The sequence below is a fragment of the Crotalus tigris genome, unplaced genomic scaffold, assembly GCF_016545835.1.
Source record: "Crotalus tigris isolate CLP2741 ecotype Arizona unplaced genomic scaffold, ASM1654583v1 scf7180000018322.853269, whole genome shotgun sequence".
NCBI classification, from domain to species: domain Eukaryota; kingdom Metazoa; phylum Chordata; class Lepidosauria; order Squamata; family Viperidae; genus Crotalus; species Crotalus tigris.
Window position 1 is genome coordinate 767,739 of NW_024096942.1, and position 14,683 is coordinate 782,421.

General features: G+C 46.9%; 1 protein-coding gene across 1 annotated transcript in view; it reads right to left on the reverse strand.

Moving 5' to 3' along the window:
• GC (GC vitamin D binding protein) overlaps nt 1–14,683 on the reverse strand; it is a 49,210-nt gene that overhangs the window by 8,386 nt on the left and 26,141 nt on the right. The window contains exons 3-7 of the mRNA XM_039350342.1: nt 11,635–11,767; nt 8,629–8,840; nt 6,499–6,631; nt 4,642–4,736; nt 1,942–2,071 (exon numbers count right to left, since the gene is read on the reverse strand). Coding sequence (XP_039206276.1) covers nt 1,942–2,071; nt 4,642–4,736; nt 6,499–6,631; nt 8,629–8,840; nt 11,635–11,767 — 703 coding nt within the window. The remainder of the gene's footprint in view (nt 1–1,941; nt 2,072–4,641; nt 4,737–6,498; nt 6,632–8,628; nt 8,841–11,634; nt 11,768–14,683) is intronic.

Consider the following 14,683-nt stretch of genomic DNA (forward strand, 5'->3'; position numbering starts at 1 on the left):
TTTTAGTGCAGTGGTTCTCAACCTTTTTAATGCCGCGACCTCCAACCGGTCGTAAGTCGAGGACTACTCAACCGGTCGTAAGTCGAGGACTACTCAACTGGTGCAGCACCGTTTGCAGACTGGGGCTTTTGGCGGGCTCAGCAGGGCAGAGACAGCCTGGACAATTCCCATTGGCTTTTGAAAGCCAATAGAATTAGACTCTATTCAAGAGAGTCTATTCTATTGGCTTTCAAAAGCCAATAGAATAAAAGGGAGTAGCACAGCTAAGGAAAAGGGGAAAAAAAATGGCGGACTGCGTTGTTTGGCAACCCCCGTGAAATGGTCGTTCGACCCCAAATGGGGTCCCGGCCCACAGGTTGAGAACCACTGTTTTAGTGGCTGTTTGATGTTATAGCAGCACTGAAAAAGCGACTTCTCACACTGATGACCATTGCAGCATCCCCATGATCACGTGATCAACATTCGGATGCTTGGCAATGTATTCATGAGGGTTGCAGTGTCCTGGGGGGTCACACAAAGATCCCCTTTCACGATCTTCCGACAAGCAAAGTCAAGCGGGAAGCCAGATTCACTTAACAACTGTTTTTCTAACGTAACAACTGCAGGGATTTCAGATTCACTGCAGATTCACTTAACAACTCTGGCAATAAGATGATAAAATGGGTGCAAAACTCACTTAGCAGCTATATCGCTTAGCCCATGGAAACTTTGGGCTCAGTCATGGTTGTTTGCTGAGAACTACCTATAGCAGTGATGGCGAACCTTTTAGAGACCGAGTGCCCAAACTGCAACCCCAAACCCACTTATTTATCGCCGGGTGACAGGTGGGTGTGGCCCATTGCGTGGGCATGGCTATGGTAGTCATGGCAGACTGGGTGGGTGTGGCCAAGGGAGGCATGGTCACCTCGATGTTGCTCGTGGGGAGGGACGCCTGTGGGGGCTGGGCAGGGTTGGGGGAGATCCAGGGGGTCTCTGGCAGGTGGGGCAGTGGGCAGGAGGCTCGTCCTGCGGGATGAGGTGAGGCAGGGCAGGGGTGCCATTGTCACAGAGCAAAGCGAGGCAGGGGTCAGGGTGGCTGCTGTCTGACACCATGAACCCTCGCACACAGAGGCCAGCAAGCACATGGGGGCCGACGGTGTCCGTCAGCAGCCACAGCCTGCTGGCCCCTTGACTGGCGCACTCTGGGGCTCCGCAGCCCACTGCCAGCAGTTCAGAGAAGCTGCCTCTGAGCTGGCCGTCTGGCCGACAGCTGTGGAAGTGATGCAGTGGGTCATGCCCGGGAAAAAGAGAGCATGCAAGAGCATGAGGGACCGGGGGGGGGGGAGGGAAACCAGCTATGCTGGGATGCATCTGGCCACATGGCACCTCGGCGAGTTAGCGGGCGGCTGGTTGAAGAGGGACAGTTGCCATTTCCAGGGCATAGCGCGTGTGCGCACAGAGAGGGCTCTGAGTGCCGCCTCTGGCACACGTGTCATACGTTCACCACCACTGACCTATAGCTTAGGGAAGAGGTCCCCAACCTTTTGGGCACCAGGGACCAGTTCCATGGAGAAAGGTTTTTCTGCAAACTGGAGAGTGCGGGGTTTTGCGTTCTCCCTGCATCCCACAGATGGGGCTTTGCTTGTTTGTGCGGACCGGTTGCTGGCATGCTGTGGCCTGGTACTGGTCCACGGACTGGGGGTTGGGGACCCCTGGCTTAGGGCATCGCAAGTGAACCATACAGGATGACCAGCGCTTGATCATTGTAAGTTAGAAGTTCTGACGTTATAATATCTTCAGATAAGGGTAGAGAATTCTTCTGCCCCCATATAATTATTTCTCCTCTTCATCGCTGCACTGCTGGAAGTCCAGTCCAGCAAGAGCTGCATCCTCTAGTCTAATCCTACAAATTGTAGAAAATAAAGATCTAAGATGGGCAGTCTGCCTTTCCAGATCGCTCACCTCATTCTGGATACAATTTTCTTCCAAACTAGCGCAGCACTTGGAAAGAATTTTGGATGCTTCTCCAGCCAGGGTCATGGCGTTCTCAAAAGGCAGGCTTGGAGTCTGCTGGGTAAATTTTATTAAGTAGCTGGAGCATTAGGGAGAGAAGAAAAAAAATAAATTAGGATTTGGCTAACAAAGCATTGAATTAGCCAATCAAAAATATCCGGCTTTCCTAAGCATTTTTGATGCTGTAGAACAGAGTGTACAACCTTGGCAACTTTTAAGGCTGTGGACCTCAACTCCCAGAATTCCCCAGCCAGCCATGGCTGGCTGGCTGGGGAATTCTGGGAGTTGAGGTCCACAGGTCTTAAAAGTTGTCAAGGTTGAGAAAACCTGAGATATAAACTGAATAAAATTAGTAGAAATAGAGAATAAAGCAATATCTAGGGATGCTAAAATGGTTACCTTTGAGAAACAGGTAGGAAAAGCATAAAATTCACTGCCATCCATATTAGAGGAATATGAGCCGAGGTGGCGCAGCAGTTAGAGTGCAGTACTGCAGTCCACTTTAGCTGACTGTGTTCAGCAGGTCAGCGGTTCAAATCTCACCGGCTCAAGGTTGACTCAGCCTTCCATCCTTCCGGGGTAGGTAAAATGAGGACCCAGATGGTTGGGGGCAATGTAAATATATATATATATATACACTGCTTACTGGTGTACACCGCTTAGAGAGTGCTTGCACTTAAGCCTCATAAATAAATAAATAAATAAATAGATTAAATTCTCCAGGGAATGAGATAGACAAGAATAAATAAAGCAGTTTCTAGACCTCACTAGTAGCTATGCAGGAAATTGATAAAGCCACAGTGGTATATCTGGATCTTGTGAGCTCATATGTCCCACAGGCTTCTTAAATCCTCATCAGTAACTATAACCTGTGAGACCAAATGGAAAGTTTTTGCATGGCTGGTTGGGGAATTCTGGGAGTTGAAGTCCACGAGTCATAAAAGAGCCAAGGTTGCCTACCTCTGGCCTAGGCCTAGGCCGCTTTATGACTCGTGGACTTCAACTCCCAGAATTCCTGAGCCAGCATGGGTCAGCTTGGAAACCTCTCCCTTTCCCCTCAGCATGGCTGGCTGGGGAATTCTGGGAGTTGAAGTCCACAAGTCTTAAAGTTGCCAAGATTAGACACCCCTGATGTCGAACTTAGAGGTAGCCATTTGTAATTCTTAGAGGTAGCCATTTGTTATTTATTCGATATAGCATTTAGGTTGCTAGGCAACGAATTAAAGGCCAACACTGAGAGAAGAAAAGCAAGGAATTCTTGAATTTTAGCTGACTTTTGGGCAGAGCTGAGATTTGGAAAGCATGCAGTAGGCACCCCAGCAAAATTTAACCCACTAAAATGCAATTTCCCTTCCCCAAAATGATTGCTCCAATCGATCTGGCTCCCAACCCAATACTCATTCACCCATGTGATTGGATCGCCACAATCCCCTTTTGTAGGATTCCTTGCTAGCTCAATTCTACCTTGTTTTTTTGGGGGGGGGGCATATAATCAGGTTTCGAAACAAAAATTTAAACTGCGGGTCTGGAGAAAGCCATTCAATTTTTTGTTTTTTAAAAAAATATAACCTGTGGAAGGGGTTGCCTTCAGAAGTTGTGGGTGCACCAACACTGGAAGTTTTTAAGAAGAGATGATAATAACAATAATAAATAAATAAATATAAAAAATAAATAAAAAGTTGGAAGGGACCTTGGAGGTCATCTAGTCCAACCTCCTGCTCAGGCAGGAAACCCTATAGTATTTCAGACCAATGACTGTCCAGTCCCTTCTTAAAAACTTCCAGTGTTGGAGCATTCACCGCTTCTGGAGGCAGGTGGTTCCACTGGTTAATTGTTCTCACTGTCAGGAAGTTTCTCCTTAGTTCTAGGTTGCTTCTCTCCTTGATTAGTTTCCATCTGTTGCTTCTTGTCCTGCCTTCAGGTGCTTTGGAAAATAGCTTGACTCCCTCTTCTTTGTGGCAGCCCCTGAGATATTGGAACACAGCTATCATGTCCCCCCTCGTCCTTCTCTTCATTAAACTAGACATCCCCAATTCCAGCAACCATTCCTTGTAAGTTTTAGCCTCCAGTTCCCTGATCATCTTTGGTGCTCTTCTCTGCACTCTTTCTACAGTCTCCACATTTTTTTTACATCGTGGTGACCATTTGCCTGAAATGGTGCTAGAGCAGGGGGTTGGATTAGAAGACCTCCAAGACCCCTTCCTACTTGGTTATTTTGTTATTCTGAGGTGGAGCAGATGGATGAGATGGAGAAGGTGAAGTAGAAGGAGTAAGGAGGAGGAGGAGGAGGAGAAAGCAGAGGTGGAGGAGAAAGAGGAGGAGGAGGAGATGGAGGAGGAGAAGGACGAGGAGAAGGAGGAGACAGAGGAGGCGAAAGAGAAGAAGGGAAAAAAAACAACAATGGTTTTTTCAGGGCCATGTTCTGTGGAATAGTAATTGAAACGTTCATAGAGAAAAATCTATATATGAGATCAACTAAAAGTCAATACTATCTTGATGGCACCTAATCAAAATGGAAAGATGCACGTATAGAGATGGTAGCCAACGGCACCGTCAATTTCAGGACTCAATTGTGTGAATTTTCAACGGCTAAAACCTTATCCTTCTGACCTAACATAGTTGTGCGAGACAAAAGGATTTCCACTCTACCTGACTTTCGTTTTATTTTCCCCAAGCAAGGCGTGGAGAGCGCAGGCTTTGTTTGACAGGTGGGCAAATGTCTGGACACGTTTGTGTTGTAACCTCTGCGAAAGAAAAGGAATTGAAGACGGTCAGATGGAGACCACACTTGTACTTTAGATGGGTAATCGCTTCCCAAACAAATGAATAGAGCCTCAGCTAATTGGGTGGGGCAACAATGCATTTTTATTCAACTTAACAGACAGGAATTTTGATCTGGGATTCCTGATTCAAGGCACAGAGCTGTGGGACCCTTTAGGAGGTCTGGGATACTTTCTTAAAACATTGTCTATAACCTGGAAACAACACATTCACTGGATAGAATAAAAAACTCCGTTTTTTATGAGCCTGTAATCCCTTAATTTGGGATAGAGTTGGGGTAACTGGATGGAGCTGAGCGTTTACTGGCTGGATGCCCTTCCTGATGCCACATGGAGTTTGCAGCAGATTTGTTTTTCTTTGTGCCCAGAGAGAGAAAAACATCTACTGAATTCTCAACCTTCCAAGTGGGAGGCGAGCATCTTAGAATATGCTGCTAAATTAATCAATTCTCTCTCTCTCCCTCTCTCTCTCTCATACACACACCTATTTATTTATCATCTATCTCTCTATCTCTATCATCTCTCTATCATCTCTCTCTCTCTGTGTATCTATCTATCTATCTATCTATCTATCTATCTATCTATCTATCTATCATCTATCATCAATCTGTCTGTCTCTGTCTGTCTGTCTGCCTGTCTGTCTCTCTCTCTCTATTATCTATTATCTATCATCTGTCTGTCTGTCTATTGATCTATCATCAATCATCAATCATCAATCTGTCTGTCTGTCTCTTTGTCTCTCTCTCTCTCTGTCTATTTATCTATCATCTATCATCAATCTGTCTGTCTATCTGTCTGTCTTTCTTTCTATCCACCCATCCATCTACCTACCTACCTACCTACCTATCATCAATCAGTCTGTCTGTGTCTTTCTATCTGTCTGTCTGTCTGTCTGTCTGTCTCTCTCTCTCTCTTATCTATCATCTGTCTGTCTGTCTATCGATCTATCATCCATGAGTCTGTGTCTATCTATCTATCTATCTATCTATCTATCTATCTATCTATCTATCCATCCATCCATCCATCCATCCATCCATCTCTATCTATCTATCTATCTATCTATCTATCTATCTATCTATCATCTATCATTCAGTCTATCTATCTATCTATCTATCTATCTATCTATCTATCATCAATCAGTCTGTCCGTCCATCCATCCATCCATCCATCCATTCATCTATCTATCTATCTATCCATCCATCCATATCTATCTATCTATCTATCTATCTATCTATCTATCTATCTATCTATCATCTATCATTCAGTCTATCTATCTATCTATCTATCTATCTATCTATCTATCTATCTATCTATCATCAATCAGTCTGTCCGTCCATCCATCCATCCATCCATCCATCCATCCATCCATCTATCTATCTATCTATCTATCTATCTATCTATTTATTATCTATCATCAGTCTGTCTCTCTCTCTCTGTGTCTATCTATCTATCTATCTATCTATCTATCTATCTATCTATCTCTATCAATGATATATTATATATAGATAGCTTGAATATTTGAAACCTTGGCTTTGCTCTGCTTTAAAAATATTCTATTCTTTGGGTCAACTGTGATAGTCTTAACACAGAAGAATCATTGGATGAAAGAACAGAAATATAACCAGTTTTTTTTTTAATGCAATGGAAGGCCAGAATGGAGGTGGGATGAAGTGAGATTACAGTTTGCAGGGCAGCTGATAAGAACAGGGAGAAGAATTGCACTGACCTCTTTCAAAAAGCAGATGTTACGTTGTGTGCTGGCACAGCAAGTTCTCACAAAGGACAAATAATTTCTTGTAGCATTCAGCAAGATTGGCAAAGGAGCATAGCTGTAGTCACTGGAATACTCAGCCAAAAACCTAGAAGACAGGTCAGAAAAAAAGAACACAAAGGAATAACATGGAAGACTAGTTGAGTAAGTACAGGTAGTCCTTGACTTATGACCACAACTGAGCCCAAAATTTCTGTTGCTAAAGGAGACATTTACTAAGTGAGTTTTGCTTCATTTTACAACCTTTCTTGCTACAGTTGTTAAGTGAATCACTGCAATTGTTAAGCTAGCAACTTGGTTGTATAAAGTGATTCTGGTTTCCTCATTGACTTTGCTTGTCTGAAGGTCACCAAAGGTGATCCCATGGCCCAGGGACACTGCAAACCGTCATAAACATGAGTTGGTTGCCCAGCCTCCGAATTTTGATCACGTGACCCTGGGGATGCTGCAAGGGCTGTAAAAATGGTCATCGGTCACTGTTTGCAGTGCCGTTGTGACTGTGCATAGTCCCTAAATTAAGTGTTGTGAATTGAGGGTTACCTGTACTTCACAGCTTTTGCTAGCATATCAGTGTTTCTCAACCTTGACAATTTTAAGGCATGTGGACTTCAACTCCCAGAATTCCACAGCCAGCAATGCTGGCTGTGGAATTCTGGGAATTGAAGTCCACATGCCTTAAAATTGTCAAGATTGAGAAACACCGTGCTAGATTATTACTCTTATCCTCGTTAAATTTTAAATTTAATTTTGTTAAATCAATTTAATTTTTTTATACCAAAGTTAGCCTCATTTCCTTTAGGAACTCTTCATTCCGCACAGACACACACAAGAAGTACATCATTTCTGGCTACTCCAGGGCTCTTCAGATTTGGCCCTTTTATGACTTCTCATCCCAGAAGCTTTTTCAGTGCTGACGGAATGGTGGAGAGTGGAAACTGACCCCGAGAGCAGAGATAAATCTCCAAGTGGCCTCAGTGACTCTCAGAAAGAGACCTAAGGACCAGATGACCGTGAGGAAGAGAAATCCTTCCATTCTCCACCGTTCCGTCAGAACCGAAGAAGCTTCTTGGATGAGAAGCGACACGTCTTCAAGGAAAAACAAAGAAAGTCCAGTTGTCTCGTGAAAAAAGATCTTGTCATGCCTCCGTCGGAGCCTGAATCTGCGGAGGAAAAGGAGCTGGAACGGGATCCTATGGAGGCCGAGGGAGAGGGGTGTGTGGCTTCAGAGGAATGTGGGGAAGAGCAGGCCGAGGGGGGCCAGGGCCCTTCAGGATTGGGACAGGAGGAAGAGGAGAGGCAGAGTTCAGGCGATGAGCAGGGGCTACCCCCACCTGATCCTAGAGTAGTGTTTCTCAACCTTGACAATTTTAAGGCATGTGGACTTCAACTCCCAGAATTCCACAGCCAGCATTGCTGGCTGTGGAATTCTGGGAGTTGAAGTCCACATGCCTTAAAATTGTCAAGGTTGAGAAACACTGTCCTAGAGCATGGAGAGTGGAGAGAAGGAGGGAACAACACAGGCAGGCTCAGTTACCCTGGAGGAGAGCATCCTCCCCCCTCTCCACAAGGCACACCTGGAGACTGAGATTTAAGGAGACGTTGTGGGGAGGGGCTGATTCTTGGAGGGTTGTGTATTGTTGCTGATCTCTTGTTCTATGATTTCTGCTTGGAAACCTGGAAACCTTGACACTGGATTGACCGACCACGTTACTTGAATGTTTAAAGACCTCGGACTGTATTTCGAATTCTCTCTTTTGAAAACTGCTCAGGCTAGCTAGGATTCAAACAGACTCTCGTTAAGGTTATGTTTTCTTCCTTGTTATCTCTATGGCCTTGAGTACTCTCTTGCTAATCAGACTGTATTGGAACTTACTTTCAGCCAGAGTCGGCGGAAGGGGGGTGTGTGTTCTTTTTTTTTTGGAGGCTTGCCAGCAAAAGTGGGAGCATTTGGGGAGAAGTTGGAGCAATAAAAGAACTGTTGGAATTGCCACCTGACTGCATTGCCTCTGTGCTGTTCCCTGGGTCATCACAGACATGCAGAAGTTCACCACACAACGAAGACGGTCGATGCTTTCTGCATCTCACCTCTCTTCGAATCCCTGAGGGTCTTTCTTGAAGGCATCACATATTTCCTCATTGGATGGCTCCACGTAGGTCGGGAACTCCTTAGGTATGTGTTTCAAGGCCGCCAGGCACAGCTTTCGAGAAAGTCCTTGTTCCCTGCAGCATCCAGCTATCCCTGGATGTCTTGGGAAGGGAGCATCTGGGCGGCAGGATTTTTCAGAGAAAGCAGTCGACTTTTTTTTGGGGGGGGGGATTAGGGTTGGTGGGAATGGGAGAGAGGGGGAAGATAGAGAAAGAAGGGTAGGTTATTAGTCCCATCTGACTTTGAGGGGTCCTTGGTGCTCTTTGAGCTTCATTGTTTTCTCGCAGACGTTTCATGACCCAATTAGGTAACATCATCAGGGCTAGAAGGGAGTAAGGTTTGCATATATATATATAAACAGAGAGCATATCCCATTCCTTTCTATCACTAATGATATTACCTAGTTTGGGTAATGAAACATCTGCAAGAAAACAGCCAAGCTCAGAGAAGACTAAGGACCACATAGTCCTCCTCCTGTTCCTCCTCCTCCTCCTCTTCTTTTACTTCTACTTCTTCTTCCCTCCATTCTTTCCTCCTCCTCCTCCTCCTCTCTGCAAACCCCTTTCCCTTTTAAGTCGATGTTACCTAGTTTGAGTAATGAAACATCTGCAAGAAAACAACCAAGCTCAGAGAACACTAAAGACCACATAGTCCTCCTCCTCCTCCTCCTCCTCCTCCTCCTCCTCCTCCTCCTCCTCCGACTCCTCTTTTACTTCTACTACTACTTCTACTTCTCCCCATTCTTCTCTCCTCCTCCTCCTCCTCTCTGCAAACCCTATTCCTTTTTAAGTCGATGTTACCTAGTTTGAGTAATGAAACGTCTGCAAGAAAACAACCAAGCTTAGAGAACACTAAGGACCACATAGTCCTCCTTCTGTTCCTCCTCCTCCTCCTCCTCCTCTTCTTCATCTTTTACTTCTACTACTACTTCTACTTCTCCCCATTCTTCTCTCCTCCTTCTCCTCCTCCTCTTCTTCTTCTTTTACTTCTACTTCTCCCCATTCTTCTCTCTTCCTCCTCTTCCTCCTCCTCCTCTCTGCAAACCCCATTCCCTTTTAAGTCGATGTTACCTAGTTTGAGTAATGAAACGTCTGCAAGAAAACAACCACGCTCAGAGGGCACCAAGGAGCCCCCGTTTCCATTCCGAGCTACACATTTTCTCCTTTATTCCCCCAACTTTCTCCGGAGAGGAAGAAGGGGAAGTCAGTTCCATTCTATATCAGCAAAGTTTCATTTAGCTTACTGTCCTATTTTCCACTGAAGCCAGCTAGCTATCTTAAGAAAGATCACAAGCTGGCCCTGAAGGCAGGATCTGTCTTCCATGCTGGCTCCCAGCAGTTGGTTTTTGTCATGCACAAGGGAACCAGGAGGACACTGTGAGCTGATCAGAGTTGCTTCTTTATTGCTCTCAACCTACTTACAAGAATCTCTTCAGACTGGCTGCATTCTCTTGGGAAGAGACAGATAAAGGTCGCAGGGATTATTATTATTGTTTTTTGGGTGTGTGTGTGTTTCTGTGTTAGGTCTGCACTGCTTGCTTCTTGCTCTGAGAGAGAGAGAGAGAGGGAGAGGGAGGGAGAGACAGAGAGAGGGAGAGAGAGAGGGAGAGAGGGAGAGAGAGAGGGAGAGGGAGAGGAGAGAGAGGGAGAGGGAGGGCGGGAGAGAAGGAGAGGCAGGAGGAAGGAGAGGGAGAGGGAGAGAGGAGGAGAGGGAGGGAGAGAGACAGAGAGAGGGAGAGAGAGAGGGAGAGGGGAGAGAGAGAGGGAGAGGGAGAGGAGAGAGGGAGGGAGGAAGAGAGAGGGAGAGAGAGAGGAGAGGGAGGGAGGGAGGAGAGAGAGAGGGAGAGAGAGCAGGAGGGAAGGCGAGGAGAGGAGAGAAGGGAGAGGGAGGGAGAGAGCAGAGCAGGAGGGAGGGAGAGAGGGAGAGAGAGGGAGAGAGAGGGTGAGAGGGAGAGAGAGACAGACAGAGAGAGAGAGAGAGAGGGAGAGGGAGGGAGGGAGAGAGAGAGGGGGAGGGGGAGAGGGAGAGAGGAGGGAGAGACAGAGAGGGAGAGAGAGGGAGAGGGAGGGAGGGAGAGAGGGAGAGAGAGCAGGTGGGAAGGAGAGGGAGAGGGAGGAGGGAGAGAGGGAGGGAGAGAGACAGAGAGAGGGAGAGAGAGAGGGAGAGGGAGGGAGAGAGGGAGGGAGAGACAGAGAGAGGGAGAGAGAGGGAGAAGGGAGGGAGGGAGAGAGGGAGAGAGAGCAGGAGGGAAGGAGAGGGAGAGGGAGAGGGAGAGAGAGGGAGAGGGAGAGAGAGCAGGAGGGAGGGAGAGAGGGAGAGAGAGGGAGAGAGAGAGGGGGGAGAGGGAGAGAGAGACAGAGAGAGAGAGAGAGAGAGAGGGAGAGGGAGGGAGGGAGGGAGAGAGGGGGAGGGGGAGAGGGAGAGAGAGAGAGAGAGAGAGAGAGAGAGAGAGAGAGAAGAGAGAGAGAGAGAGAGAGAATCTAGCTGGAGATTAGACCACAGTTTTCAATGATATGTTTCTTTCAAACATGGAGTACATATAGACAGTCTTTGTAAATAATCCTAGATGATGTTAAAGCTATCTGAATTCCAGGGTATATGGAGATGTGCAATCCCATTGTGCTAGTTTTCTAACATAAACAACTATTCCCAGCTTCCTATTAGGAATTCAACCATGGGGTCCTTGGTGCTCTCTGTGGTTCGTTGTTTTCTCCCAGACGTTTCATTACCAAACTAGGTAACGTCATCAGTACTACGACTGCTAGCACCGAGGACGTTACCTAGTTTGGCAATGAAGCATCTGCAAGAAAACAACCAACCTCAGAGGCCAGCAAGGTGCCCCATGGTTGAATCTTGAGCTACAAATATTCTCTCCTATTGGTGCTCATGAAGCCATCTCTGGTCCGAGAAAGGCTGGATCGGCCTTCACGGACGCCGAAGTTTACCTCGTTTTCATAGCAGTCTGGAGCAGCTCCTGCGGTACAACATTTTTTGGCCAAGTCCACCATGTCGTTGACGAGGCTGATGATTTGTTCAAAGGTGGCATTACAATACTTCCTGCTGTTTATGGTGATTGACCTGCAAACAAAGTAATATCCTGGGTTGTATAAAACAGAGGTATAGCATTCACAGCATTCACCGCTTCTGGTGGCAAGTTGTTCCACTGGTTAATTGTTCTCACTGTCAGGAAGTTTCTCCTTAGTTCCAGGTTGCTTCTCTCCTTGATGAGTTTCCATCCATTGTTTCTTGTCCTGTCTTCCCGTGCTTTGGAGAATTGTTTGACTCCCTCTTCTTTGGGGCAGCCCCTGAGATATTGGAACCCTGCTATCATTTCCCCCCTTGTCCTTCTCTTCGTTAAACTAAACATCCCCAATTCCAGCAGCTGTTCCTTATATGTTTTAGCATCCAGTCCCCCGATTATCTTTGTTGCTCTTCTCTGTACTCTTTCTAGAGCAGTGGTTCTCAACCTATGGGTCGGGACCCCATTTGGGGTCGAACGACCATTTCACGGGGGTCGCCAAACAATGCAGTCTGCCATTTTTTCCCCCTTTTCCTTAGCTGTGCTACTCCCTTTTATTCTATTGGCTTTTGAAAGCCAATAGAATAGACTCTCTTGAATAGAGTCTAATTCTATTGGCTTTCAAAAGCCAATAGGAATTGTCCAGGCTGTCTCTGCCCTGCTGAGCCCGCCAAAAGTCCCATTCTGCAAACGGTGCTGCACCAGTTGAGTAGTCCTCAACTTATGACCGGTTGATAGTCCTCGACCTACGACCGGTGGGGGGTCACGGCATTAAAAAGGTTGAGAACCACTGTTCTAGAGTCTCAGCATCTTTTTTATATCGTGGTGACCAAAACTGGATCATAGAATCAAGATCACGCGAAGTATTAGTACCGCTTTATAAAGCCCTAGTGAGACCACACCTGAAATACTGCAACCAGGTTTGGTCACCATACTACAAAAAAGATGTTGAGACTTTGGAAAAAGTTCAGAGAAGAGCAACTAAGATGATCAAAGGTCTGGAGACTAAAACATACAAAGAACGGCTGCAGGACTTGGGTTTGGCTAGTCTAAAGAAAAGAAGGAACAGGGTTGAGATGACAGCAGTTTTCCAGTATTTGAGGGGCTGCCACAAAGAAGAGGGGGGTCAACCTATTTTCTAAAGCACCAGAAGGCAAGACAAGAAACAATGGATGGAAACTAATCAAGGAGAGAAACAACCTGGAATTAAGGAGAAACTTCCTAACGGTGAGAACAACTAACCAGCGGAACTGCTTGCCTTCAGAGGTTGTGGGTGCTTCATCACTGGAGATTTTTCAAAAAGAGATTGGCCAATGATTTGTCTGAAATGGTCTAGGGTTTCCTGTCTGAGCAGGGGGTTGGACTAGAAGACCTCCCAGGTCCCTTCCAACTCTTGTTATTCTGTATTACTTTGGGTCAGCGGTGGGATTTTTAAAAAGAGACTGGACAGCCACTTGTTTGAAATGGTATAGACTAGAGCAGGGCTTTTCAACCTTTTCACCCATTGTACCACTTTTAGGATATGGTAACATTCAAGTACCACCAGTTGCCTAGCAAGGTGTCAAAAACTTGATGACCCCCCCCCCAAAAAAAGGAAAAAAGTGATGAAGTACAGGTAGTCCTCGACTTACAACAGTTCGCTTAGTGACTGTTCGAAGTTACAATGGCACTGAAAAAAGTGCCCCCCCAAGCCACAGCCAAGCAAGACACCTGCCTGCCCGCCTGGTGGCGCTCTTCCTCCTGTCCGAGGTTTTCACTGTTGTGAGCATTTCTGTTGAGGATTGGCAGCAGGGATGGGGTGGGGGTGTGTGCGGTTTTTATTCCCCCCGTCTGCTGGGTGGTTGCAGCAGGTTTTGATCACTTCACATGACCCTGGGACACTGTGACCGTCATAAATATGAATCAGTTGCCAAGCATCTGAATGTAAATCACAAGACCCTGGAGATGCTGCAACATTCCAGCTGATCGGTGCTTCTTCTGGGCTCAGCAGAAGTGTCAGGATCAGCACTCAGCTCTAGCTGGAGCCTGGCACTGATACTGGCGCTTCTGCTGAGCCCTGACAACCCCAAAGAAGCGCCGATCAGCTGGAAAGGGCACTGATCCTGGCGCTTCCGCTGAGCCCTGACAGCCCTGCAGCTCCAACTGTCTCTCGCTCAGGCTTGTGCGGTGCTGCCACTGGTTCAGCTCATTCCTCTCCCCCGCTACCACTTTTCTAGGATGGTCACATACCACCTGCCAGGTGCTAATGTACCACAGGTGGTACCCGTACCACTGGTTGAAAAGCCCTGGACTAGAGTCTTCTGCTTGAGCAGGGGGCTGGACTAGAAGACCTCCAAGGTCCCTTTGAGCTCTATACTATTCTTCAAAGAAAACTGACCTGAACTGACCTGAACTTAAAGGTCTGTTTGTTGCAGTTGTGGGGCTAAAGCTGGGCCACCATGGAGAGATTTTTTCCCCCCAGAGCAGATGCATATTAAAAAGAGTCACAGCTTTAACTGCAAGGCAGTCACTATCTTAACTTTTTGGAGTCTTTCCTTGTCGATATCCCTGGCCCGAAAAGCCCATATATTCTAGAACAGGGGTGTCAAACTCAATTTCTTTGAGGGCCGCATCTGCATTGCGGTTGCCCCCAGGGGGGGCAGGTGGATGTGGCCAGGGTAGGTGTGGATGGTGTGGGTGTGGCCTATTGGGTGGGCATGGCCAGCTCTACATCATTCGCGCCAGATATGTGAAGTAGGTGAGGGCCATTTGCTGGCCACTTCCAGGCGATGATGCATTTCTTCATTCCTCACAAAGGGTGACCCCTCCCCAGCATGCACCCAGGGGGCGGGGGCAACGCAGCAGGGGCTGTTTCCTCGCTGTTTCCAAACGGCCTTGTGGAGCTAAGACTGAATGCATTTCAGCATAAATGGCCACCACAAAATTGTACATTGGCTTCCGGGTGGCCTGGGCCAGGGCCAAGGCAGCAGAGGGCC